The 25,543-nt window shown below is 39.4% G+C and overlaps 1 protein-coding gene across 8 annotated transcripts in view; it reads left to right on the plus strand.

Moving 5' to 3' along the window:
- The window catches only part of DOCK6 (dedicator of cytokinesis 6), a 157,053-nt gene that overhangs the window by 36,899 nt on the left and 94,611 nt on the right, over window positions 1–25,543 (plus strand). For all 8 annotated transcript variants that reach the window (XM_026679586.2, XM_026679587.2, XM_026679588.2 and 5 more), the window contains exons 5-15: window positions 1–130; window positions 2,099–2,311; window positions 5,596–5,681; window positions 7,097–7,163; window positions 8,438–8,587; window positions 10,993–11,073; window positions 11,592–11,748; window positions 13,481–13,605; window positions 15,678–15,771; window positions 17,564–17,726; window positions 25,063–25,180. In XM_026679586.2, coding sequence (XP_026535371.2) covers window positions 1–130; window positions 2,099–2,311; window positions 5,596–5,681; window positions 7,097–7,163; window positions 8,438–8,587; window positions 10,993–11,073; window positions 11,592–11,748; window positions 13,481–13,605; window positions 15,678–15,771; window positions 17,564–17,726; window positions 25,063–25,180 — 1,384 coding nt within the window. The remainder of the gene's footprint in view (window positions 131–2,098; window positions 2,312–5,595; window positions 5,682–7,096; window positions 7,164–8,437; window positions 8,588–10,992; window positions 11,074–11,591; window positions 11,749–13,480; window positions 13,606–15,677; window positions 15,772–17,563; window positions 17,727–25,062; window positions 25,181–25,543) is intronic.

Here is a 25,543-nt window from a genome sequence, read left to right on the forward strand (position 1 = left end):
GTACCAGAAACTGAGTACCATGTATAATGCCATTACTGCTGAGAGGCAAAGAGAAAGACAGAAAGGATTATCTAGGCAAGTCTTTGAATTAGATGAAGTAGCTGAAGAGAGGAGCAATCAAGGGGATACGGTAAGTCAAGTGAGAATGTAATAATTTATATAAAGCAACATGTTTGGCAACCTTCCGTTTTCTTTATGTAATGTGAATGAGAGGACGGTGTCATGTTATGCCAAAAGCATATGCAGCAATCTCATAAACCCCAAACCTTATCGAAAACAATGTCTGGAATGTGAGGTCATATTGAGAAGCACACAGTCTATAAATTTCTATTGCTAAGCAAGAGTTAAGTGAGTTTCACTCAAATTCTACAACCTTTCTTGCCATATTTGTTAAGTGAATCTCTGCAGTTGTTAAATTAGTAACACAGTTGCTAAGTGACTTTTCCATTGACTTTGCTTGTCACAAGGTTGCAAAAAGTGATCACATGACATTGGGACACTGCAACTGTCATAAATACATGTCAGTTGCCAAGTGTCTGAATTTTGATCATGTGACTATGGGGAACGCTGTAGTGATCGTAAGTGTGAAAAATGGTCATAAGTCATTTTTTCTGTGTTATTGCAACTTTGAATGGTCACTGAACAAATGGTTGTAAATCAAGCACTACTTGTATATCATTTCCCTGAATGGCTTTGCCAGCTTTCTTAACCTTCAGGCAGTTCAAAAAGCAAGTTGGGAAATTAACCCATACCGGTTGAAAGCAGATATCAAAATATTCAAATCTATTTCTCCCCAGTTCTTTTGAAGAAAGCCAAATTCTCAACACACACCCTTTGATTATCAGATCACATTTTTTCTAAAAGTAAAACAAAGGTGTAAAAGCAGAAAATGTATGGAGTGTGACCAAAACTAAGTTCACATTTGAATTGAATTCATTATACTTTGAATCTTCTGCGTGTTAGCTGGACTTTTAAGTTGAAAAACACCTCAATACTAGTCTGGTTTATGGAAATCTTCATAAATATGCTTCTTACAATGTAAGCTTAATGTATTTAATGTACATTCAAATTTAAAATATGGAATTTTAATTTAGCCATTGACAGGCAAGATATGGCACAGAAGGAGTTCAATAACCAGAGGCAACAGTTGAAAGAAAAGCCAAGGGATGGGATGGGACAACTTACCATGGCCAACTCGTCATGGGACAACTTACCGCCAGACAATCCAACAATTGAATTTAATTATTTAAAATAATTTTTTAAATATTTTAATTTTTATCATTCACATTTCATTTTGTCCCTCCTTTTGCATCCTTTCTTTAATGATTCTGTAGCACCATTTCTTTGATATTAGTGCAACTCTTCTCCCATGGTGAATTGTCCCTCAGAGAAGTGGCTGTGGCAAGTTGTCCCATGGCGAGTTGACCATGTCAAGTGACCTTTAACTATCTTTGTACAAGTGCTTCCCCACAATTTGTCATTATCACTTTAATTATCACATTACACTTCATAATGTGTCTTGAAAACATGCAGTTGCTTTTGAAGGGACAAAACCCTCCTCTTAATTCATAATTTAACTTTCAAGATACAATAGAATCTAGATAATACATACAGCTATGCTGACTTAATTTTTGTCTTGTTTACTTCTGGCATGGAATGTTACATTAAAAAAAGCTTCTCAAAAGCCATATTTTTTTTAACTCACAAGGGTAGTATCTGATATAAGATGCAAAATTAGAGGGGAAAGTACTAGATTGCATTAAAGGTGGAAAGTACAGAAGAGACTCTGTCTTCTACTTATCCTCAGTACTGTAGTATGAACTCTTGCCTCACTTCATATATGCCGGTATTCTGCTCTAACATTGGAAGAGAAAACTAAGTCAGCTATAAGCAATGCTAGCTTGGCTAAGATGTCTGCGTGCAAAAAGGCAATACTTGATATATATTCTGAGCAGCATCCAGCTCTCAGGATTGGTGCTCATTTGCAATCTTTGAATTTGCTATCAGCAGCAGCACTACTACTCTTTGTTCTCTATAGGGCTGTAGTTAGACATTCCCCCTTGTCTTAACAACAAATGCTGCTCCATCTATCTTTCAGGATGACATAAAGCGTTGCTCTGGTTCCTTGGAAGATATGCCCCGAGGCAGTTGGACATCCAGTATCTTTGACCTGAAGAATTCTGCAGCTGACTTTTTACTCCGTTCACTCCTGGTGCGCACTGCCATTGAAGAGACTGACTGTTGTAATGAGAAGCTACGCAAGAAGAACCGGCATCAGGAGATCTTGGCCCTTTACTCAGCCCCTGATGAAGTGAGTGGAAATACTGAGATTCCCTTTGGCTTTCTATGAAACCTGGTAGGATACAGCAGATGGGAGCCACATGAACCTACAAATGCATGTGTTTGCACAAAAGAAATAGGCAGTAGGTTATGAAGATTATTTTTCCATGCTGGGATCTTTGCTGAGTTTTGAGGGATTCGATCTCCATTGATTCTGACAACAAAGGGAAGCAATCTTCACTAAGTCTTGGTGGGCAGCATTAGTGGGGGTAACTGGCTTTGCATGAGCGTACATTTTCTCTTTATGAAACCTTGGACTGGTCAACTTTTGCATCCCAAGGTCATGCTTGCTTATTTTTAGTTGCTTGTTTGTTATTATAACTCCTCGAAGTAACAACCAACAAATCTTTATTTAGTCATAACCAGAAGATAAAACACTCACTAATTAAGATAAAAAGATAAATATATAACATTTTAAAATATTTTTTAAAAAGAGGAATATTACAGCATATTGTAAGAACTATAAAGCAGTACTTACCTTGGTCAATCAAGTGAGATCTGATTGATCAGATAGTAGCAATTTAAGATTTCAGAATAACCAGGATACTTAGTGAAAAATGAAGACAATAATTCCCGATGAGGGGATAATAAGAAATAACATGATCCATCATTTCAATTATTTCTCCATCACATGGACAATCTCTGCTCAAAAGGAATATTTGGTGTCTCTTCAGTAATAACTCTTGGGAGGGCATTAAATCTAGCCAAGAATAAATCCCTTCTAAATTTCAGAACTGTTAGGTAGTTTAGGTATCTGGCTGGTGGGAGAAAATCGGCAGAATGCCTCAAGAATAGGCTTCTAGGTAGAAATGATGAATTTGGTTGCAGTTCTATATTGATGGCCCATTGTTTGAAATCAGCTAGTGCAGTGGTTCCCAAACTTTTTCAGTCCATCGCCCCCTTGGTGCTACAAACTCATCCTCAGTGCCCCCCATCCAGGGGTGGGATTCAAATTTCTTAACAACCGGTTCTGTGGGCATGGCCTAATTTGTGGGTGTGGCTTGGGGAGTCATGTGACTGGGTAGGTTTGGTTTAGTGGTCATGTGACTGGGTGGGCATGGCCATGTGAGTGGCAAACCAAATACAAGTGGTCCTTGCTTAATGGCCGGTTGCTTAGCAAGTGTTCTAATTTAAGACTGACCTCCCCAGAGCTACCTGACCGGTTTTTGGAGTTTTGACAGCCATGCAGACACACACACATGTGTGCGCGTGCACACACACACACACACACACACACACACACTCTTCTAACCCTGCTGGAGCAGGTGGTTGGACTAGATATCTCATTCACTTTCTCTTCCCTCCCTCCCTCCCTCCTCTTCCTCCTCTTTCTTTCTTTCTTTCTTTCTTTCTTTCTTTCTTTCTTTCTTTCTTTCTTTCTTTCTTTCTTTCTTTCTTTCTTTCTTTCTTTCTTTCTTTCTTTCTTTCTTTCTTTCCTTCCTTCCTTCCTTCCTTCCTTCCTTCCTTCCTTCCTTCCTTCCTTTCTCTTTCTTTCTGTCCCTTCCTTCCACCACCCCTTTCTTTGTCTATCCTTTTTCTTCCTTTCTCTTCCTTTCTCTCTCCCTTTTTCTTTCTTTCCCTTTTTCTTTTCTTTCTTGTCTCTTCTTTCTCTCTCTTTCCGTCTCTCTTTCTCTCTCTCCCTCCCTCCATATATCCCATTCACTTTCTCCTCCCTCCCTCTCTTTCTCTTTCTTTCTGTCCCTTCCTTCCATCCCCCCTCTTTCTTTGTCTATCCCTTTTCTTTCTCTTACTTTCTCTATCCCTTTTTCTTTCTTTCCCTTTTCTTCCCTTATTTTCTTGTCTCTTCCTCTCTCTCTCTCTCTCTCTCTCTCTCTCTCTCTCTCTCTTCCCTTCTTCCTTCGCTCTCTCCTTCTAAGCTAGGAGACCCTCCTGAAACACACACACACACACTCTCATCCAACAAGGCAGCATTGCTCGTGATGAAGTCTCCCAGAGTCCCAGGGACTGGGCGCGATTGTTCGTTCACGCCCGGTGCCGCATTGCCTGGAAAAGCTGGCAGGCAAGGCTTCCAGGTCAACAAAGGAGCCGCGGGTGGGACTTCCACCCCTCCGTCTCTTGGGGAAAGGACTGGGAACTTCAAGTGAGGCTGCAGCCTTGCCACAGGAATTGCGGGAGAAGTGAGCTGCAGGAAAGGTGAACCAGCCTACCCTGACTAGCTCACCAGTCAGGGCAGACCTGCTGCTACTTGGCTTCCTGCCAGCCCACATCACGTCAGCTGCTGGGGCTCGCGGGTCGCAGCTGCTGAGGGGGAGTGCAGGAGGCAACCAGGAAGCACAAGGCTTACACCACCTGCATCGCCCCTCTGCCAGCCGCCCCTCTGAGCGTTTTAGTCAAGTGCAGGCCGCCGCTATGCAAGCTCAATGCGTGGAAGATCCGCTCTCGCAAGGCTTGACTCGCATCATTCTCACAACGGTGGTCCGCATTCAGCCAAAGCGCGCAGGCTGGCGGGTGGCAGAGGGAAGGGAAGTAGGCAAGGGGCGATGCGGGAGGTATAGCATCGTGCTCCCTGGTCAACTAGCAGGCCCGCCCTAGCAGGCAAGGCCCAGCAGCTGTGGAGAATCCAGGTGGGACCCAAGTGGCAACGGGTCAGCCCTGGTTCGCCTTCCTCTTGGCCACCACCAAGTGGGGTGTGGAGGAAGCTGAATTGCACCCTCCGAGGGGCCCACCTCCAGCACTCCTCTGCCACCCCCTTGCCTCTTAGCACCCCCTTGCTGCCCCCCTTGCCTCTTAGTGCCCCCTAAGTCATCCCCCCCAGGGGGTGGTACCGCCCACTTTGGGAACCACTGAGCTAGTGCATGTTCATAGTGCACCAGTACGAGAGTTGCTCAAGTAAAGCTATAAAGATGGCAATTTAATATGTAGTGCCTGGCATCAGGAAAACTGAAAGCTATCAGTCATAGTTAAAGGGTCAAGCCAAATAGAGTGAGGGGGAGCACAAGCCAGTAGAAGAAGATATAACTCCAAGCAGCAGTTTTGATATTAAGTAGGCCACAATGAAGCACCACATTTGGAAAGCAGCGAGATACTTGAAAAATAAATCTGATAAACATGGATTGAACTCTTTCAAGGGAAGTAAATTGGCCTAAGCAAATAAAGGATAATTTTTGGAATGTTGCACAAATGAATGCAAAGGCAGAATAACAACATAATATTTTATGAGCTTTCAAAATCTCCATCTCTCTTAGCCTCTGGCTCACAATTGGGTCAATGACATATCTTACTTTGACTTCCCAGGAAGAGGCAGTAGAACGGTGCAGCATCCCAGATATTCCAAAAGAGCAGTTTGGGCAGAGGATCTTAGTGAAATGCTTGTCTCTGAAGTAAGTCACAATTTCTTGGCAACGTAGAGCTGCCAAATGTCCGGTAGAAAAAATGATTGAATGTAGAATAAAATGGGTTTTTTTTAACTGTTGTTTTTGCTCAATGATACTGTGCAAAAAGGGGGGGGGGGGCAAAAGATGCCATGCAAGGTACAGCTTCACATGTACTGATTTTGCTGGAGGATGCACATGCATGTGCATTTGCTGCCATAGTGTGAAGGAGCTACATTATCACTCAGTTCTGTGAACACAGCAGACTTCTGTGATACAGTGCAAACAGGTAGATGGCAGAGTTACCTGAGAAGAAATTACTTTGGTTTTGGATTCATATTCCTGAGCAGTGGAAGCTCCCCAAACCCCAAAAACTTTAACCTTAGACTGTCTACTATTGACCTCACCCCTTTCCTAAGAGGTCTGTAGGGGGCGTGCATAAGCGCACCATCGTGCCTACCGTCCCTGTCCTATTGTTTCTCTTATTCTTTTATTTTTCTTATATGTACCCATTTCATGTATTCACAACTATGTATACACTTATACTTATTATCTTGTAAACAATTGGCAAATCAAATAAATAAATAAATAAAAGCTGCATGCTCCTGGCAGCTCAGCCTGCCAAACTGATGCCCAGAAATGCAGTTTGTATTGCCCACATATAGGATGGAGACAGAAGGAGATTTCCTGGTATGACAGTCAGAAGACATTTCCCTCTCTAATGAGGAAATGCAAGATGTTACCTTCCTCCATTACTACACTTCTCAAGTTTGAACAGTTGTTGGAAATCCTACACAACTTCAGAAGTTAATTTCTGAATGTTGTGTAAGATTTCCCACAACTTGATTATTTACAGATTTCTATTGTTGGATGACTGCAAAAGCCTCTCTTTTTGGTAAAAATCCAATTTTGCTTAAAACCATCTACTTGTTTAACAGTAAATTGCATTGAAATCTGTGTTCAATTAATTGATAAGGAGATGGCAGAAGAAAGCTTTATGTAAAATTCTTGCTAGTTCTGATTCATACTCTGAGGTCCTCAGCTATGTCGTTACAGAGAGGAGAAATGGGAAGGGGTCCATCTTTCTTTGATGCCTCGAAGTCCACCATAATGATGAAGCAAAATAGTGTGAAAATGCTTTGTAGGGAGATTTATCTTGGGATTTCTAAGGGGTACCAGTATTTAATATCAGAAAAGTTCATTTATCCAATGGCAGGGGAGCATCTTGTTTCATTTAGATTAGGTATTAGAAGAAACAGGTCATATTTTGCTTATCATGGATGGAGGAATGGCAGTGGTGTTGATTATTCATGATTCCTTTTGATATAGAGCTCCAGATTCTTAACCGTTGTATTTGCTAGAGCAGGACAAGGTAGTCAACTTTTTGCAATGTATTTCCTTTCATATTCCTTTCCATGAACTAGGTTTGAAATAGAAGTTGAACCCATCTTTGGATCACTGGCACTCTACGATGTGAAAGAAAAGAAAAAGGTACTTCTTGTTTCTGATTTCTCTTGGATAATGACAAGAAGTGCTGGTCTCTGTGTTCTGCCAGTTAAGCACAGCAGAATGTCAGTTGCAGATTTTATATTATGTTCCTTCTGATACCTCTATCAAAGACATGGAGAACATTAACTGGATTGCTCTGAAGCACGCAGGATGGATATCTAATTTGCACTTTCTTAAGGCAACATGATTTAGGTTCATTTCTTCCCCTAAATTTGTAGCTATTTACATTTCCTCTCTTCTAATGGATAAGCAGAAACATTCAGATTTTTGAAAGAGAGAGTTTGTGTCTTTAGTTGAAGCAGCAAGTTCCTAATGATTCTTTTTTCAATTACAAATTTCAAAGAATGAAGGATGGATCATCTGAGCTAAGCAGATGATGCATTGGAAATAGCAACAGTGAACTTTACTTCCTTGTAGATTGTATCTTATTTGATCCCCTTTCAAGTTCCTGGTGACTTTAAACAGAATAAAAAACTTAGTGGGCTGCATGTCCTAGATGTTTCTGTCTTTCTCCAATTGCTCTCCAGTCCCTACTAGGTTTCCCATTAAAATTGTTTTGATTTTTTTATTCTGTGTGATGTATTATTTCTTGTTGTAATAATTTTTCTGAAATCAGTAAATAATGTATAGGTCCCTGACCTATTAATCACACATAGCCTCCAAAACCCCATAGTTCTACAATATGTGATATCACCAATGTAATTGTGCTAGAATTTTCACTTCTGGTTTTCCCATGTTGAGGAGAATTAAAGGGCAAAATGTGTGCCTTAAGTCTTGGGTATCCTTAACATCCTCATCAAATCAGTCGTTGTTCATGGCTTGAAAAGGTTGAGTGAGAAAACGGGCACCCTAAGTCCCTGCAATGGCTAAAAATAAGAAAAACAAATGCAAATATTTCATCTGGCTGAATGCCACTGGTTATGATTCCTGTTGCTCTAGGTAGGGCACAGGAAACAAAAGTAGCTACAAGGCCAAACCCATTATTTCCTCCTATGCTAAAACATCCTCTGGCTATTAAGCAGATCTTACAGAAAACAAAGGGAATTGTTTGTGTTCCCATGTTGTTATATGAAGACTAAACCCAAGTATCTACCAAGAATAAGCTAGATTTCAATATTATATTCACCAGAGCTACAGTTAAAAGTTTCTCTTTTCTGGATACTGAGATGTTGCCTTTTGTATTGTTTTGATTGCTGTGAAGTCATGAAGAGATTTGATAGTATTTTTTGACTGCTGTCCTTCTCTCTGTTTTGTAGATCTCTGAAAATTTTTATTTTGATCTCAATTCGGAACATATGAAAAGCCTTCTCCGAACTCACAGTGCTCATCCTGCCATCTCTACACTAGCTCGTTCAGCTGTGTTCTCTCTTACACATCCTTCTCCAGAAATATTCTTGGTGATCAAGGTGAGATGTTTGTTGCCTTTTTAATAGTCACACTCACAGCCATTCTAATGAATGCCGTGGAGCAAATATGACTATATATACCATTATTTCACATGAATGCAAAATGTTCATGTGTCTGTGAAGAAAGCATGTATTTTGGAATTCCTGATGCAAAGTTTGATTCTCTGAAATTAATGGATCTCAATAAAGTTGAAAGTCAAGAGGATGCAGCTTTAGTTTCCTCCAGTTATTTGTATGGGGAGGAGAGTCTCTTTTTATCTGCTCAAAAAACAGAATGTCAAATAGATTAGCTAGCCATACAATGTCCTTTCCTAGGAAACACCTAAGACCAACAGCAGACAAAAAAACTTTTCTTGTTAAGTAGAAGGTAAAAGATGGACCCACCTCCTCTGATATGCCATGCTCTCTGTCTTTAAAATGTAAAGAAAAGAGGTGCATTTTCATAAATAAGTCTGATTTTGACTTTTCAGTTTTCAAAAACATCTGGCATTGAGATGTTACTTCTGATCCTTGTATGTTTTTCAAAAACAAGGGATAAATTCACAAATCCTGTTTAATCCTTATTCAGTTAAATTTATTATACCTTTCTTCTTCAGCTGGGAAAATAGGAATTGGATATAACTCACAGTGGGAGCACTTATTTCTAGGCTTTTTTTTTTTATTTAAAAAAAGAGAATGTTTCCCCCAAGTTTCTAACCCTAACCCTAACCCCCAATTGTTCCTTGGGTTTTTCACTTGTCTACTCAATGTTTTCTGCTTCCAGTTTTTAAAGTAATTACATGCAGTTATTTCATGAAATACTCAAATTACAATACAATTAAATACTAACAAAACATGGCATGTTCTGAAGCCAAAGTCTAGTTAAGGATCCTCTCTAGATTCCCTGTCAATGAAAAAAGAATTAAGTACATTCTAAGTAAAGAAAGTATCCCTTGTTCTAGTCACACATATTTTGTTCCAACTGACTTCATACTGTACATACCATATTAGGCTGTTTAGGCATTTCAGACAGAGTGAATGTATAGCTTTCTACAGCTTAGAAGTTTTATCTCTCACTATCTCTCAAACTGACATAGTCTCTGCTCCTTTCAAGGGATAATCGCTTTGATTCTCTATCAATCTTCAGAGTGGGAGAAAGTGTTCAGTGTATGATAAACTGCATTATGAGGCAAGATGTGCATTCAAGTGGAATGTAACAGCTAGTGACTAGTCCTTGACTTAAGACCATAATTGGGACCAAAATTTCCATTACTAAGTAAGGCAGTTAAGTGAGTTGTACTCCATTTTACAACCTTTTATGCCAATGTTCTTAAGCAAAATCGCTGCAGTTAAGTGAATCATACAGTTGTTATGTCTTCCCCTATTCTTTGCTTCTTAGAAGTCAGGTGTGAAGTTCACAAATGGTGATCCAAGTGATCTCAGGATTCTGCAGTCATTGTAAATATATGCTGGTTGCCAAGCACCCAAATTTTTATCAAGTGATCATGGAAATGCTGTAATGGTTGTAAACACTACTATCAGTTATATGTTACTTTTTTCACTGCTGTTTAATTTCAAACAATCGCTAAAAGAATTGTTGTGAGTTGAGAATTAACTGTACTAGGTTTCAATTAGTGATATTGGTGGGAATATTTTTTATTCTGTGAAAATTGTGTCACCTCTATGATTCTGTTACTAAGCACTAATGAAGAATTGATTCCCTCTTTATAATAGTCATAGAGTTCATAGGTTCTCTACCTAGCTTTGATCTATCTAACATCAAACAACAGCTGGAAAATTGGTGATAACTATGGGGAGTCTTTCTGTTCAGAAATGATGATGACTGCATTATTAATAATAGTGACAAGCTTTGATTCATGGGCTCAGTTTTTCATTCATTCATTCAAAAAGGATCCCATAATTGAGTGACAAATCACAACTTGCACTTTTTTCTTAAAACATGTCTTTGCATATCTGCCTCAAGCTTGATCACATTAAGAGATTTGGGATGGAGTTTCCTTGGAAAAGGTATAGTCCACAGAGTTATTGCATGTAATATCCTGTCTTCTGAACATTCCAGCACAAAGCCAGAATTTTACAACAGAGTTAATGCCTATGTTATTTTTTCATTCTTTTGAATTGCTAGCAAAAAAGAACTTTGTTAATAAATCACACTTGTCATTCCAATTTTATTCCCCTAGTATTGAAAAAAGCCATTTCTGAATGTAGGACTAGTTGTCTCAGTTCTGGTTTTCAAAGTCATTAAAAGTTGGTTTTCTTGTCTTGTAAATGAATAACACTTGAGATGGTGCTCAAAATATCTTGATTTTATTCTTTGAAACTTCAGGATATCTGTTAGATTATTTCTTCAGGATGTCTACTAGGTTTGTGACACATTGTGTAACATGTTTTCTCTTCCGTTATAGCTAGAGAAAGTGCTACAGCAAGGGGACATCAGTGAATGCTGTGAACCTTATATGGTCATGAAGGAAACAGATGCTTTGAAGGTAGATGAAATCCAGATGAAACTGACAGCTGTGTGTGTAATTCCAATAGAAGATAACATAGGTAGTTCAAGGTTGAACTGTGGAATTCTTGGTTCTCTGAACTTGGTGGTTTGTTGCAGACATTTCATTCCAGAGTTGGTAACATTATTAGTTTGAGTGTGAGGTTTACTGCCTGATTATATATAGTAGCTTGCTCTGCCAGATTTTTGGGGGGGCTGGGGGGGAGGATATTTTGAAAATAGATGATTGCATTATGTAGGACAGACCTGTTAATTTAGCTTAATTTCATCTGAATCATTCCCCCTAACTCCAGTCATTTTCACTGGAATAATAATAGTTTGTCATTCAGAATGATAATTTGGGCAGCTTTTCCTAACACAGTGCCTTCAGCTCACATAATTTTCTGCCATTTTGCCTTTTGCAGCCCAACACATCTACACAGCACAAATTTGGTTAAAATTAGGATCAAACAATTAGAATTGAAACACAGCGATGGTGTTTTCTGCTTGTGCTTTCAGAACAAGGAGAAGTTGGAGAAGCTGCGAGTGACAGGAGAACAATTTTGCACCCGGTTGGGGCGCTACCGTATGCCATTTGCCTGGACTGCCATCCACCTCATGAATATAATTAGCACTACTGGGATGCTTGAGAGGGATGCTTCAGACTCTGAAAATGGTTAGTCGTTTAAGGCTGAACTCAGTGGAGAAGAATTATCTGCATTTGCATAATAATTTCTCCTTGAATTCAGTTCTACTTGTTTTGGTATTTAGGTCTTGGCCCCAAGATAGGATAGGAACGAATACTTTCTGGATCAAATTCAAAACTTTCTCTGTGAGAATGGGCACTGTGCCATAGGTGGTTTGAGTGAAAAATAGAATGCATAATGTGGGGAGATGAGGAAAGCTGTCTTTGAAAAGCATTTGGAAGCTGCAGCTCATGCAAAATGGAGTAGCACTGGCAGTTATTTGTGCTCCTCAGTCAGTGCACATTGCATCTCTGCTCCATGAGCTGCACTGATTACCGGTATGCTCCCAGGTGCATTTCAAAGTGCTAATAATGACCTATAAAGCCATACATGGCATGGAATCAGGCTATTTCAGGGATACCTTTTCTGTCTGATAATGGTGGGGAACCTTTACACTGTTGAGCTTGATTCAAGAATGGACTTTGACCACTGGCCATGCTTATTTTTATTTTCTAAGTGGCTTCTGGTATTTTATATGTTTCTATTTTTTATTTTGAGATAGTTGTTTTTAACTATTGTAAGCTTCCCAGAATCACTTAAGTCAGATGGGAGGCCATACAAAATAAAGTAAATCAAGCAGGGTAGATCTGTTGATAGATTACCTCATAAATGACAATTCAGTTCATGTGGGGAAACATTTAAATGAGACTTCACTTTAATTAACTCACTTTAAATTCTCAACTTAAAAATGTGATTCTAAATGAGGCTCTGAAATTTTTCTTAGTTTCCAAGAGTTTCTATTTATCTAGCATTAAAGATAACTTGCTGAAATACATGCTGTTTTTTTTTTCCCTTTGGTCTTGCCAGCTATGGTGCATGGGCTTGACACATTAGAAAGTATATTATTCTTCCACAATGAAAACGAAGATGCCTTGTGCCTGGCATCAGGAAGAAAATGCCATTCCTTTCCCCTGGCTGAGTCATTCTTTCTGATAGTTTACTAGCACAAGACAATTGCAGTCAACATAAAACTGACATGCAGGCATTCAACATAAGGATCCCAATACTGCAATACAGAGTGATGCATTTTATTTATGATCATGAGGGTGGAAACCAATTCTAAGGAAATCAACTTTTTTAAAAAAGAAAGGGATACTCTTTCAGTAGATTCACAATTAGAGATAAGCAATTTAAGTTAATCTTAGTGGTCATATTTCAAGGTCCCTTGTGTGGCAGACGTTGAATGCTGTTTGCAAACTTCATTGTGTCTATAGTGTTCACATAGCTTTTTATATTCCACTGACTCCCTCTAGAAGCTTTGGAGATACGCCCTGACAAGAGCCATCAGAATATAGCCTTGTAATGGACTGTGATAGTTCAGGGCCCATTTTTAGGATACTGAGATTCCCTTCCAGAAAGATGTATTAATGGCTTGTGTTCTATTTCTTGGAGGCTCTTTTGATTTGCTTTTGTTTTTAAAAAGCACGAGAATAATTTTCAAAAATGGCTAATTGGTCCTCTACTCTCTCAGACAGATTATATGCAAACTGTAGTCTGTATCCCTTATGTTTGCCTTTGAAATAAGATTACTCTTTTTCTGTGCTGGAGATAAGGAATTTGAAGACCATAATAGTATCTCATCTAACTGTTAGGTTATTTCTTGCTTATGACCTCTAAGGGCAGATGCATGCCTTTCCCATTGAACACACTCTTCTTTTGCAGAGCGCAAAGGTACCTGGAATGAGCGCAAGAGGAAAGCCTATGGACGCTTGAGTGTTGGGGAGGAGATGTGCAGCTTTAGCAACTTCCGTCCAGCCACCCTCACAATCACCAATTTTTTCAAACAGGTTACAAGTTAGAATGTTTTTTGGACTAGTTTCACCCAGAGCATCATGTAGGTTTAACATTTCTGTGAGAATGTAGACATAGAATCAGAGGGGCTGTTTGTATGGCACTGTTTGTTTCCTCAATGCATCTGTGAAGTGGCTAAAGCATGAATTTCCAGAATCTCTTCTGGCAAAAATGGTAATTAGTCTGCCATGAAAGAGTGGGGAAATCCCTTTTCTATAGCTCCCAAAATGAAAATATGTCAGTGGGATGGACACAGAGTTCTTGCTTAATAGAACGGGTAAGCCCCAGGGTCTTAAAGGAAGATGGCTGGGAGAAACAAGGCCTTCAAGATGCCCTTGTCTCCATATTCCTTGGCATGCTGCATTTTTAAAGTGTTTTTTTAAAATACTGTTTTAATCAACATTAAAAAGATTACAGTTAACATATCTTTAAAAAGTTTAGTCATCAATTTGTAATGCTACATTTTAAGTATGCAGTATAACTATATGAATTGTATTACTATAGTATAAATATCTACATACTTTAGAAAAAAACTCTAATGTACTACTGGTAGTCCTAGACTTATGACTACAGTTGAGACCAAAATTTCTGTTGTTAAGTGAAACATTTAAGCTAAGTGAGTTTTGCCCCATTTTACAACCTTTCTTGCCACAGTTGTTGAATGAATGACTGCAGTTGATAAGTCAGTGTAGTAAAGTCCTTCACTGAAAAGTCCTACACTTGGGCAAGAAAAACCAAAAGCACACATATAAACTGGTTGAAACCAGGCTCAATAGCAGTAATCGTGAAAGGGGTCTTGGAGTCTTAGTGGACAACCAGCTAAATATGATCCAGCAGTGTGCGGTGGCAGCCAAAAAAGCCAATGCAATCATAAATTGCATTAACAGAGGGATACCATCAAGATCAAGGGAAGTACTAATACCACTGTATAAAGCCTTAGTAAGACCACATCTAGAGTACTGCATCCAGTTTTGGTCACCACACTATAAAAAAGATGTTGAGATTCTAGAAAAAGTACAGAGAAGAACAACCAGGATGATTAGGGGACTGGAGACTAAAACATATGAAGAACGGTTACAGGAACTGGGCTTGACTAGTCTAGTGAAGAGAAGGACCAGGGAAGACATGATAGCAGTCTTCCAATATTTGAGGGACTGCCACAGAGAGGAGGGGGGGTCAACCTGTTTTCCAAGGCACCTGTAGGTGAGACAAGGAATAATGGGTGGAAACTGAACAAGGAGAGATTTAACCTGGAAATAAGGAGAAATTTTCTCACAGTGAGAATAATCAACCAATGAAACAGCTTGCCTTCAGAAGTTGTGGGAGCTTCATCACTTGAGACTTTCAAGAAGAGATTGGACTGCTATTTGTCAGAAATGGTGTAGGGTCTTCTGCTTCTGTGGGGGGTTGGACTAGATGACCTACAAGGTCCCTTCCAACTCTGTTAATCTGTTAACCTGGTTGTTAAGTGAATCTGACTTTCCCCATTGACTTTGCTTGTCAGACGGTTGCCAAAAGTGATCACACGACCTCGAAACACAGCAATGGTTATAAATATGAACCAGTTGCCTAGCATCTGAATTTTGATTACATGATCATGGGGATGCTGCAAAGGTCATAACTGTGAAAAATGGCCATAAGTCACTTTTTTAGTGCCACTGTAACTTTGCACGGTCACTAAATGAACTGTAGTAAGCCGAGGACTATCTTTATATCTCTATAAACAAGAGGAAAAATAGAAAGAAAATCATACCAAATGACCTAGGGAGAAGAATAAAAGCAAAATGAAATCTGTAAAATTGAAAAACAAACCCTAAAAAAACAACTGAACAAATTAATCTTATTAATCAAATCAACACATTTTCAGGGTATTTTCAGTACAAAGCAGATTTGAAGGCTGAGAGTCTTGGCATGTTGTGCCCTCTTGTCTGTCTTGATTTTTGAATATTGAAGCTCTGTATGAACATTTGTGGGTGAGAGGTAATAGAGAACACTCACGAGAGGCGTTATTCATTATACTAGTGAATGCCACCTTATTTGTTTTTCTTCTGCCTCTCTTCATTGTCAGGAAGGTGATCGTCTTAGTGATGAGGACTTGTACAAGTTTCTAGCAGATATGAGGCGCCCATCTTCTGTCCTGAGAAGACTCCGTCCAGTTACAGGTAAAATAGGGTATTGTAATCTCTGCCCCTTTATGTTACTTCTTCTATCATAATCTTTTCTGAATCCCAATGTATTTCAAATTGTGTTATGAAGTAGAACTGAACCGCCAGTTTTCAACTGGTACTTTGGAAATTGCATTGTGGTAAATGAAGTATCCATTCCTCAAAGTACTGAAATAGCTACATTCTCTAGAGAGCTCAGCCTGATGAAGTCAAAGGCTTTTATTTATTTGTATTCCACCTCTATCGTTTTTACAAATAACTCAAAGTGTTGAACATATCTAACATATCTTCCTCCTCCTATTTTCCCCACAACAACTCGGTGGGTTGGGGTGGGTTGAGAAAGAGTGACTGATCCAAGGTCACCTAGCCAGCTTTCATGGCTAAGGCTGGATTAAAACTCACTTGTCTTTCTAGCCTGGTGCCACTAGACCAAATTGACTCTCTTTTGGCTATGCAGGCACCCATCCACAAAACCTGGACCCACAAAGCTATCAGCCATGCAGAGTCACTATATTCATTCATTCATTCATTCATTCATTCAATTTCTATATCCACCCATCTCTGCCAATGATTTTTGTAATCTAAATCCCAGTACTATGGCTAATGGCTAATCCATAGTTTTTCAGAATTCCCTTGACTCTTCACACATAGAATTAACCCTTCACACATAGATCTCCATGCTGAATGCTAAGTTAGTTTACTTTATTGTCATTGCACCTCGTACAATGAAATCAAACACCATTTTCAGTGTACATCATGAACATGAAAATAAACACAAACACACATCCTTCACACTCCACACATTGAATTGAAAACCCCGACACCACACCAACACTGCACTCTACATTAGAATTCAACAGAGCTACTGCCCTGGAATAGAAGCTGTTTCTCAGCCTATTTGCCCTTGTTTTTATTATTCTGTACCGTCTGCCAGATGGTAATAGTTAAAAAAAAGGTGCCCAGGATGAGATGGATCTTTGAGAATGTTTTGAACTTGCTTAAGGCAGCGAGAGCTATAAAGCTCTTCCAGAGAGGGGAGAGGGCAACCAGTGATCTCTTGGGCAATGATGTTAACCCTCTGGAGTGCTCTCCTATCTGCCACTGTGCAATTGGCAAACCATACAGAGGTGCATTAAGATACCCTCTATGGGGCAGAAGTAGAAGGTTACCAGCAGTTTTTCATTTAGTTGTTGTTTTCTGAGAAGTCTCAGGTAGTATAATCTCTGCTGGGCCCTTTTGACCAGTGCTGCAATGTGAGCACCGCAGGTCAGGTCCTCTTTTATGGTAATATCCATAAAACTGGCCACTTGCTCCACTCGGTCTCCATTGATAAGCACAGGCTGGATGTCTGATCTGTTCCTTCTATAGTCCACTATAAACTCCTTCGTCTTATTGGTGTTGAGGACCAAGTTATTGTCTCCACACCACGAAAGCAACCGGTCCACCTCATCTCAGTAGGCAGACTCATCCCCCTGGAGATAAGTCCCACCACATGGAAATACTATTACAAAACAAAGCATATTATACCTTAGCATTGTACATGAAGATCTATGTGTGAAGGGTCAGTTCTATCTCTGCTAGTTCCAGTAGTCTAGCTCTTGCTCTGACATCTTCTAGTGCTCGCTCTTCAGCTTCAGAATGGCTTCACATGGGATATTAAAGATGGATCTCAGCGTCTCCCCATCTTCTAGTTGTCCATGGTCAGTCCTTGTGCTTGATGCCTGTCTAGACATGTTGCTCTGTATGTACAGTAAATCATTCTTACATTCCTATTGTTTTTGCATCACAGCTCAATTCAAGATTGATATTTCACCAGTGCCAGAAAACCCCCATTATTGCCTCTCACCTGAACTGTTGCATGTCAAGCCCTACCCTGATTTGCGTGTCCGACCCACCAAGGAGATCCTTGAATTCCCTGTTCGAGAAGTCTACATCCCTCACACAACATATCGGTGAGCAAACACCTTGTGACATTGCAAGTGTAGTCTCTGAGAGAAAAGAAGCTCTGTTTTGGATGTTTTCTTACTTTCTTACTCAAAACTTGCAAGAAAAGGCTTTCCTTCCTTCCTTCTTCTTTCCTTTCCTTTCCTTTCCTTTCCTTTCCTTTCCTTTCCTTTCCTTTCCTTTCCTTTCCTTTCCTTTCCTTTCCTTTCCTTTCCTTTCCTTTCCTTTCCTTTCCTTTTTGTGTTAAAATAAAACCCTTATTTAAAAGTCTGCAGGAGAACTTAAGGAATAGCAATAGCACTTATATACCACTTCATAATGCTTTACAGCCCTCTCTAAGTAATTTACAGAATCGCCATATTGTCCCCGACAATCTGGGATCTCATTTTACCGACCATGGAAGGATGGAAGGCTGAGTCAACTTTGAGCCAGTGAAATTCGAACTGTCAAATTTTTGGCAGTCGCCAGACATAGCTTGCAGTACTACATTTAACCATTGTGCCACCATAGTTCATATGATGATGTCTCTGCCCTCAGCCAGCATAATGAAATCCAACAGGGATAAATATGCTGATTATCTACTGGATTACTTTCTTCTTCTGATCTCTTACTAGTTTATCTCTATGGCTACAGGGCTAGTCATACTTAAGTGCAATGTAAACTCGTTTCAGATCCCCCCATTCAGTCCTCTGTGGTTCTTCATCTGAAAAGGGACATATGCAGTTGCATTGGACAGTTATACTGTCCAGCCTTTATAGAGTAGGGAGGATAGATCTTGTTAAATATAACCTCATGTTTGTTAACCTAATAACCAATATGAGATAAATATCTCCCTTGTCAGTGATATGAGCACTGTAATAATCTGTTGTTACATGTAGGAGTCAACTCTGCCAGGGCCACTGGTATCATTTGATATGTGTAATAGTATCCTCCCTAAGGAATATATTTTCCTCTTGTCTTGCTTTTTTCTTGAATCCAGAGCAGCATTTTTTTCTGTTCAGCCATTTGTTCTTGCTGCTACTTGGCTGCTTCCAGTAGGAACCAAATGGTGACATTCTGCTGTTGCACATGGGCCTTGAGGAGAAGAGAGGAGAGGTTGGTTCTTACAGGAGTGCCCTTGCATGCTGTTGGACAGTAGTGCTTGAGACAGCAAACGTTGAAGAGCTTTCACTTCTTTCACTGCATGTCCTCTATTTGCCTTTCATAGACTGATCTCCCCCAACCCTTTCCCTCATCCATTCTTCTAAGGTGGGCCTTCTTAGGAAAGAGCTTTATTCATGTGGATGCTTTCTAATGTGCTTGGCAAGGTCTTATAGTATCACTAATTAAATTACAATGGCAACTTGGCTCTCTAGAAAAGGAACAGCATACCAGAAAACTCTTGTATCTATGGCAGGTAGCCTGTTTATTCTCTTTATCAGCTTTGCTAGTGAAATAAGTTTGTGCATCGAAGAAAAGCTGTAAGAATTGGGAGTAGGGGTGGGGGGTTGGAATTGATACAGCTGACCAGTAGGAATTATCCCTATAATGCTCTTGGTACTGAAGAAATGCCAGCTAATAACTCAGACAACTCTAATCCTTGCCCTAAGACCTCTGCTGCACAGACTGTTAAATCAGACATCACCTTAAAAGGGATCTGGGTAAGCTGAAAATAAGCTTATAAGATTAAAGCAGATGTAATTGCCATTGCTGAAACTTAACTGTATGCTGCTTGAAAGAGTTGGTTATTTTATGCTTGGTCCCATGTGAGGTGTACTGTGTGATTTTTATTAGTTACAACTATACATCATAACAGCTTTATGCCATTCCTTTCCGGGAGCAGAGAGACAGGCTGGTGAAGCTTACCCAGCTGGGACTAGATATGAGTGTGGGAACTCTTCTCAGAGAGAAAACTGGCATGTGAGTCCCTCTCCAGTTTAGAAGCTAATATGACTTGAAAAAAAATTACTCCTCTTAACCCTGGGCAGGCTTTCACTAGTCGTTGAAAATGTTTGCAGTCAGAGACATTAATTCTTCCAAGCCTTCATATATTTTCTCTTTGCATTCTAGACTGTCATGTGGCCAAGAGCGTTTTGTATAATTTATCATAGGAAGTGGGTCTTGCTGTCACACAGAGTTATGTTACCTAGTTTCGGTACTGAAACATCTGCAAGAAAACAGCCAAGCTTAGAGAGCATCAGGACCCCTCATTTCAACTCTGAGCTACAACTATTATCCTTTATAGAGCTGCAGCTCGCAACATAGTGGAAACAGGAAAGTTTCCATGATCCCAGATCGCCTGCAAAAGTTAGTGTAGGGCAGTGCCTCCCTATGGCAGTAAGGGCCTCCCTTCCGGTTGCTTGTATTAGTCAGGCAAGTGAACTATAAAGAGAAGCAATAAATATAATTGGGAATGGATTTTGGTGAGGTGGAAGATGATCGGGTATATAGATGGAAGGTACAATAAGAAGTCTCATGAGTTGTTAGATCTTTAAGGCAATCCAGACAAGAAGCACATCCATGAATACTACCACATTTCCCAAAAATATGACCTGTTCAATGTTTCAATATATTATTCTAGCACCTATAACAATACATACAAAATAATTCTATTGATATTCTTTGCTTTCATCCAGTTTATATCATTCTAATGTTAATACACCTGTTTATATTAAAATGTGTTCTTAAAAAAAGGATCTTCTCTCTCTCTCTCTCTCTCTCTCTCTCTCTCTCTCTCTCTCTCTCTCTTTTTTTTTTTTCTATTCGTCATCTCTTGACCACATCAATATTTTAAGTCTCATTTTTTTTGACTTGCCTCCCGTATTCTTCTCTTGGATCTTTGTCTCTATCTACATCTACGTTTACATCCTGGCTGTTCAATCTAAATATTTCTCCCATCTCTACTCTCTTCCACTGTCTTAACTTTATGACTATCTGCTCTGATCCATATCTCCGTTGCCAAAGCATCTTCCTGCTTCTCCAATTCTCTTTTTAAATCTCTTAAAATGTTTCCCCCCGGTAAGATTCATCAGTAATCGTTAATGTTATTGATATCTCAGATAACAGATAATCAGAGTTGTAAGGGACCTTGTAGGTCATCTAGTCCAACCCCCCACCCAAGCAGGAGACCCTACACCATTTCTGACAAATGGTAGTCCAATCTCTTCTTGAAAGTCTCAAGTGATGGCGTTCCCACAACTTCCGAAGGCAAGCTGTTCCATTGGTTGATTGTTCTCACTGTCAGAATGTTTCTCCTTATTTCCACGTGAAATCTCTCCTTGTTCAGTTTCCATCCATTATTCCTTGCTGGCCTTTGGGTGGCTTTCGAAAATAGCTTGACCCCTTCCTCCCTGTGGCAGCCTCTCAAATATTGGAAGACTGCTATCATGTCTCCCCTGGTCCTTCTCTTTACTAGCCTAGCCAAGCCCAATTCCTGCAACCATTCTTCATAAGTTTTAGTCTCCAGTCCCCAATCATCCTGGTTGTTCTTCTCTGCACTTTTGCTAGATTTTCAACATCTTTTTTTATAGTATGGTGACCAAAACTGGATGCAGTACTCTAGGTTTGGTCTTACTAAGGCTTTATAGAATGGTATTAGTACTACTCTTGATCTTGATTGTATCCCTCTGTTAATGCAACTTAGGATTGCATTGGCTTTTTGGGCTGCCACTGCACACTTCTGGCTCATATTTAGCTGGTTGTCCACTAAGACTCCAAGATCCCTGTCATAGTTACTGCTATTAAGCCTGGTTTCACCCAATCTATATGTGTACTTTTGGTTTTTCTTGCCTAAGTGTAGGGCTTTACTTTTCTCTCCATTGAATTTCATTTTGTTAGATAGGGCCCAGTGTTCAAGTTTGTCAAGATCCATCAGGATCTTGAGCCTATCTTCTAGGGTGTTAGCTATTCCTGCCAGTTTAGTATCATCTGCAAATTTGGTAAGTTCCCCTTCTATTCCTTCATCTAAGTTGTTTATGAAGATATTGAAGAGTAGTGGGCCTAAGAGGGAACCATGTGGCACCCTACTGCTTCCTTTCTTCCATGTAGACATAGACCCATTAAGGACTATTCATTGGATATGGTTTGTCAGCCAGTTGCGAATCCATCTAGTGGTGGTGCTATCTATTCCACTTTTTTCTAGCTTACTAAGAAGTAGGTTGTGGTCTACTTTGTCGAATGCCTTGCTGAAATCTAAATATACTGTATTATGTACACAGTATTTTGCTGGTTTACTAATTTAGTCACTGTGTTGAAGAATGAAATAAGATTGGTTTGACATGATCTGTTTTTAACAAACCCGTGCTGACTGCTAGTTATTACTTTACTTGTTTCTAGATGTTGGCAGATCTGTTTTTTTATTATCTTTTCCAGTATCTTCCCCGGTATTGCTGTTAGGCTGATTGGTGTATAGTTTCCTGGGTCTGTTTTTTTTCCTTTTTTGAAGATGGGAACCACATCAGCTCTTTTCCAGTCCTCTGGTAGTTCCCCAGTGCTCCAGGATTTTTTAAAGATATGGTGCAGTGGTTCTGAGATAACCTCTGTCAGCTCCTTTAAAACTCTGAGATATAATCCATCAGGCCCCGGTGATTTGTTTTCATCAAGATCAGACAGGTGTTCTCTTACTATTTTTTTGCTTATTTTAACTTTTATTTCTGATCTGTCTTTTACAATTATGTTTTTGGTGGGTTGAGCTATAGTTTTATTTTTGCGTGAAGACAGATGCAAAGAATGAGTTAAGCAGTTCTGCTTTCTCTCTGTTGCCTGTTACTTCCTTGCCATCTCTTTAGTGGACCGACTGTTTCCTTGATTTTTTTCTTGTTATTTATATGTTGGAAGAAACTTTTTTTAATTATCTTTGACTTTTGTTGCAAGTCTTTGTTCGTTCTGAGCCTTTGCTATCCTGACTCCGTCTTTGCAGATTCTGGCTATCTGCTGATATTCTGCCTTAGTTGTATGTCCTTCTTTCCATTTTTTGTACTTGTCCTTTTTTTCTTTCAATTTGCCAGAGAGATCTTTGTGCAGCCATGCTGGTTTCTTCTTGGATTTCTTGTTTTTTTTCTCAGTGGTATTGTGCTGGTCTGGGCTTCTATGATCATACTTTTTAGAGTTTCCCAAGATTCTTGAGTTGTTTTCCTCTTTAGGATTTTCATCCATGGAATCTTTCCCAAGTTCTCTCCGAGTTTATTGAAATCAGCTCTTTTAAAATCCAAGACTCTGGTGTCATGATGTTCTGTTGCTTGTGTTTGTGTTATGTTGAATTCTAGTATGACATGGTCACTCTCACCTAAGGTTCCTGCAGTTTCAACTCCCTCTATCATTTCTTCTCTGTTTGTAAGAATTAAGTCCAGTCTGGCTGTCCCTCTAGTTTCACCCTCTACCTTTTGGACAACAAAGTTGTCAGCTAGGTTGGTTAGGAACTTATTTGATTTCTCACTTGGTGCAGAATTAGTTTTCCAATTGATATCAAGATAATTGAAGTCTCCCATTACTATTGCCAAAGCATCTTCCTGCTTCTCCAATTCTCTTATTAAATCTCTTAAAATGTTTTCCCCCGGTTAGATTCATCAGTAATTGTTAATGTTATTGATATCTCCTCCTTGTTGTTTTCTTTTCGCTGATTTCCCAGTTCTGCTTCTTCCTCCATCCCTTCTGCTGGCTCCTTCTTTTCCTGAGCATCTTGGTCTTTACTCATTATCCCTTGTATAATATTTTCCAGTTTTTTGTCGATGCCATCTATTAATTCCATAGTCACCTTGTGTTCTTTCTGTATCATATCTTTTATGCTTTGAAACATCAGCTCCGTCTCATTCAAAGTTCTACTCCTTTCGTCCATGTATTGCATCTTGTCTTGTTTAATAAATCCCACTTTTGGCCAATAGCCCAAGAACCCTTTATTCAAAGCTGAGGCTATTCTTCAGAATGCACACTAACCACAGTTCTTTATGTCTCACAAATAGTCAGTCAGTTCCATTAAAATAGTTCAGAGAGTTATCCAAGCCTCCTTAAGTCATTTTTATAAGTTCAATCATATAACATAATATTTCGGGGTCATTTTAATTAAAAATCTTCCTTGTTCTCATATTTAAATCTCCAGTAGTCTTAGGGTAGGTGAATATAACCCAGTAGGTATTTTCACAGTCCTTCAAAGAAATCTTCCCAGTCTTGTATATTTTTCTCTCATCAGCAGATGGCGCCCCCTGCATAGCAACATTGTTGCTGGTAGATCTGATTTTAATTATTTTGAATTGTAATTCAAATATAAAAGCAGCGTTAATTTTTAAATCTGTAATTCCAGCATTTTAAAATGCCTTCTCAATTCCACGTCTTCCCAGTTTGGGAGTCCAATTTCCTGTATTTTTAAAGAAGAAAAAAGTTTTTCTGTCTCTCTCTTTAATTCTTTTCCTTCCGGTTTGATAATTTTCTCAAAGTGTTTACACACGCTTTAACAAATAATTCTTCTCCCCTCCCCCCACCCAGTTTTTTTATTTTTTATAAACATATCAATACGTGAACAGTCTGGCACCTGTGTGTCATACATTTTGATACAAATAAAATAGTATCACTTATATTTTTCATTTAACAAGCTTATATAATTCTAGTAATAATACACATTTTTGTTAGATTATTGTCAGATCCCTAGAGTGATACTGCCATTCAACTGGGAGGAAAGGGGGGGGAGCCCAAATATACTTCTTTCTTGTTACCTCTGACAACTGCTATTTTATAACCTTTATCCTGGCACCTAAGCGCCCTGAGATTTTCTCACCTTTTGGGGAATGTATAAGGGGGGAGGGCCATGTGGGTTTTTTTCACTTTGAAGGCAGGTGGAAGATGAACCTGGGAATGCCTGCTTATCTGGTTCTCAGGACAGTCGTTACCATAACATCTTCACACCTGTGGATTGGCTGGAGGTTTCTAATGCCTTATTTCTAAGTGTATTGCCTGAGGGGATTTAGAGTCCTTTGCTTTTGTTCTGCTATCACTTCTGCTCAATAAAAGGTTCCTTCTGAAGCTTCGCGAATCCCTACCGCTCGCAAAGCCGACAAACCGGAAAATCGAGAAACCCAGAATTTTATAGAAGTATAAACAATGAGGGGTGCAGAGGAAGCTACAAAAAAATTCAAGAACTGAGCATGTGTTGTTGTGAGCGCATAGCACAAAAGATTGGAATATAAAATGAAAAACTTGGGAAGCAAAGAATAATGGGATAATTCTGAAAAACAGCAAAGCTAGCAGCATGGGCATTCCATGTGAAAACATTCTGATTTGGAAGATAAAATTTTCTGCTTCTATGGCTTCAAGAATAATACATTCCTCCTTTCTCCTCTTGTGTCTAATATTTTTCTTTTTCATATTTTTTTTCAGGAATCTACTCTACATTTATCCACAGAATCTGAATTTCAGCAGCCGTCAAGGCTCAGTGCGAAACATTGCAGTGAAACTACAGTTTATGGCTGGAGAGGATCCTAGCCAAGCCATGCCTGTGAGTGAGACCCATCCTCAGTTGCTTCCTCCTGCCTTGCATCCATCACTGGATTGTGGAGCAGAAGGGACCCCCTGAAGAGACCGCCCCAAATATTCTCTCTTGACTCAGTTTTCATGTTTGAGCTATCCCATTCAGGGTGGGTGAGGGGCTACATTTATGACCAGACCCACAACTTATATTCCTATAATTTCTATTTTCATAAAAGAAAATGTATTTTGAGTTTAGAAAATAACCTCAAAGTGCAACATTTTCCCTTATGAAATTTTTGCTGTATTTGCAGCAGATTTAATACTCAAACCATGGGTCTTTTATACTAATGGTTGTCTGGTGCTTGCCAGCCAATTTAATAGCCAGTCAGGG

The sequence above is a fragment of the Notechis scutatus genome, chromosome 2, assembly GCF_049901735.1.
Source record: "Notechis scutatus isolate UNSWTSFEM ecotype Mainland chromosome 2, rNotScu1.2, whole genome shotgun sequence".
NCBI classification, from domain to species: Eukaryota; Metazoa; Chordata; class Lepidosauria; order Squamata; family Elapidae; genus Notechis; species Notechis scutatus.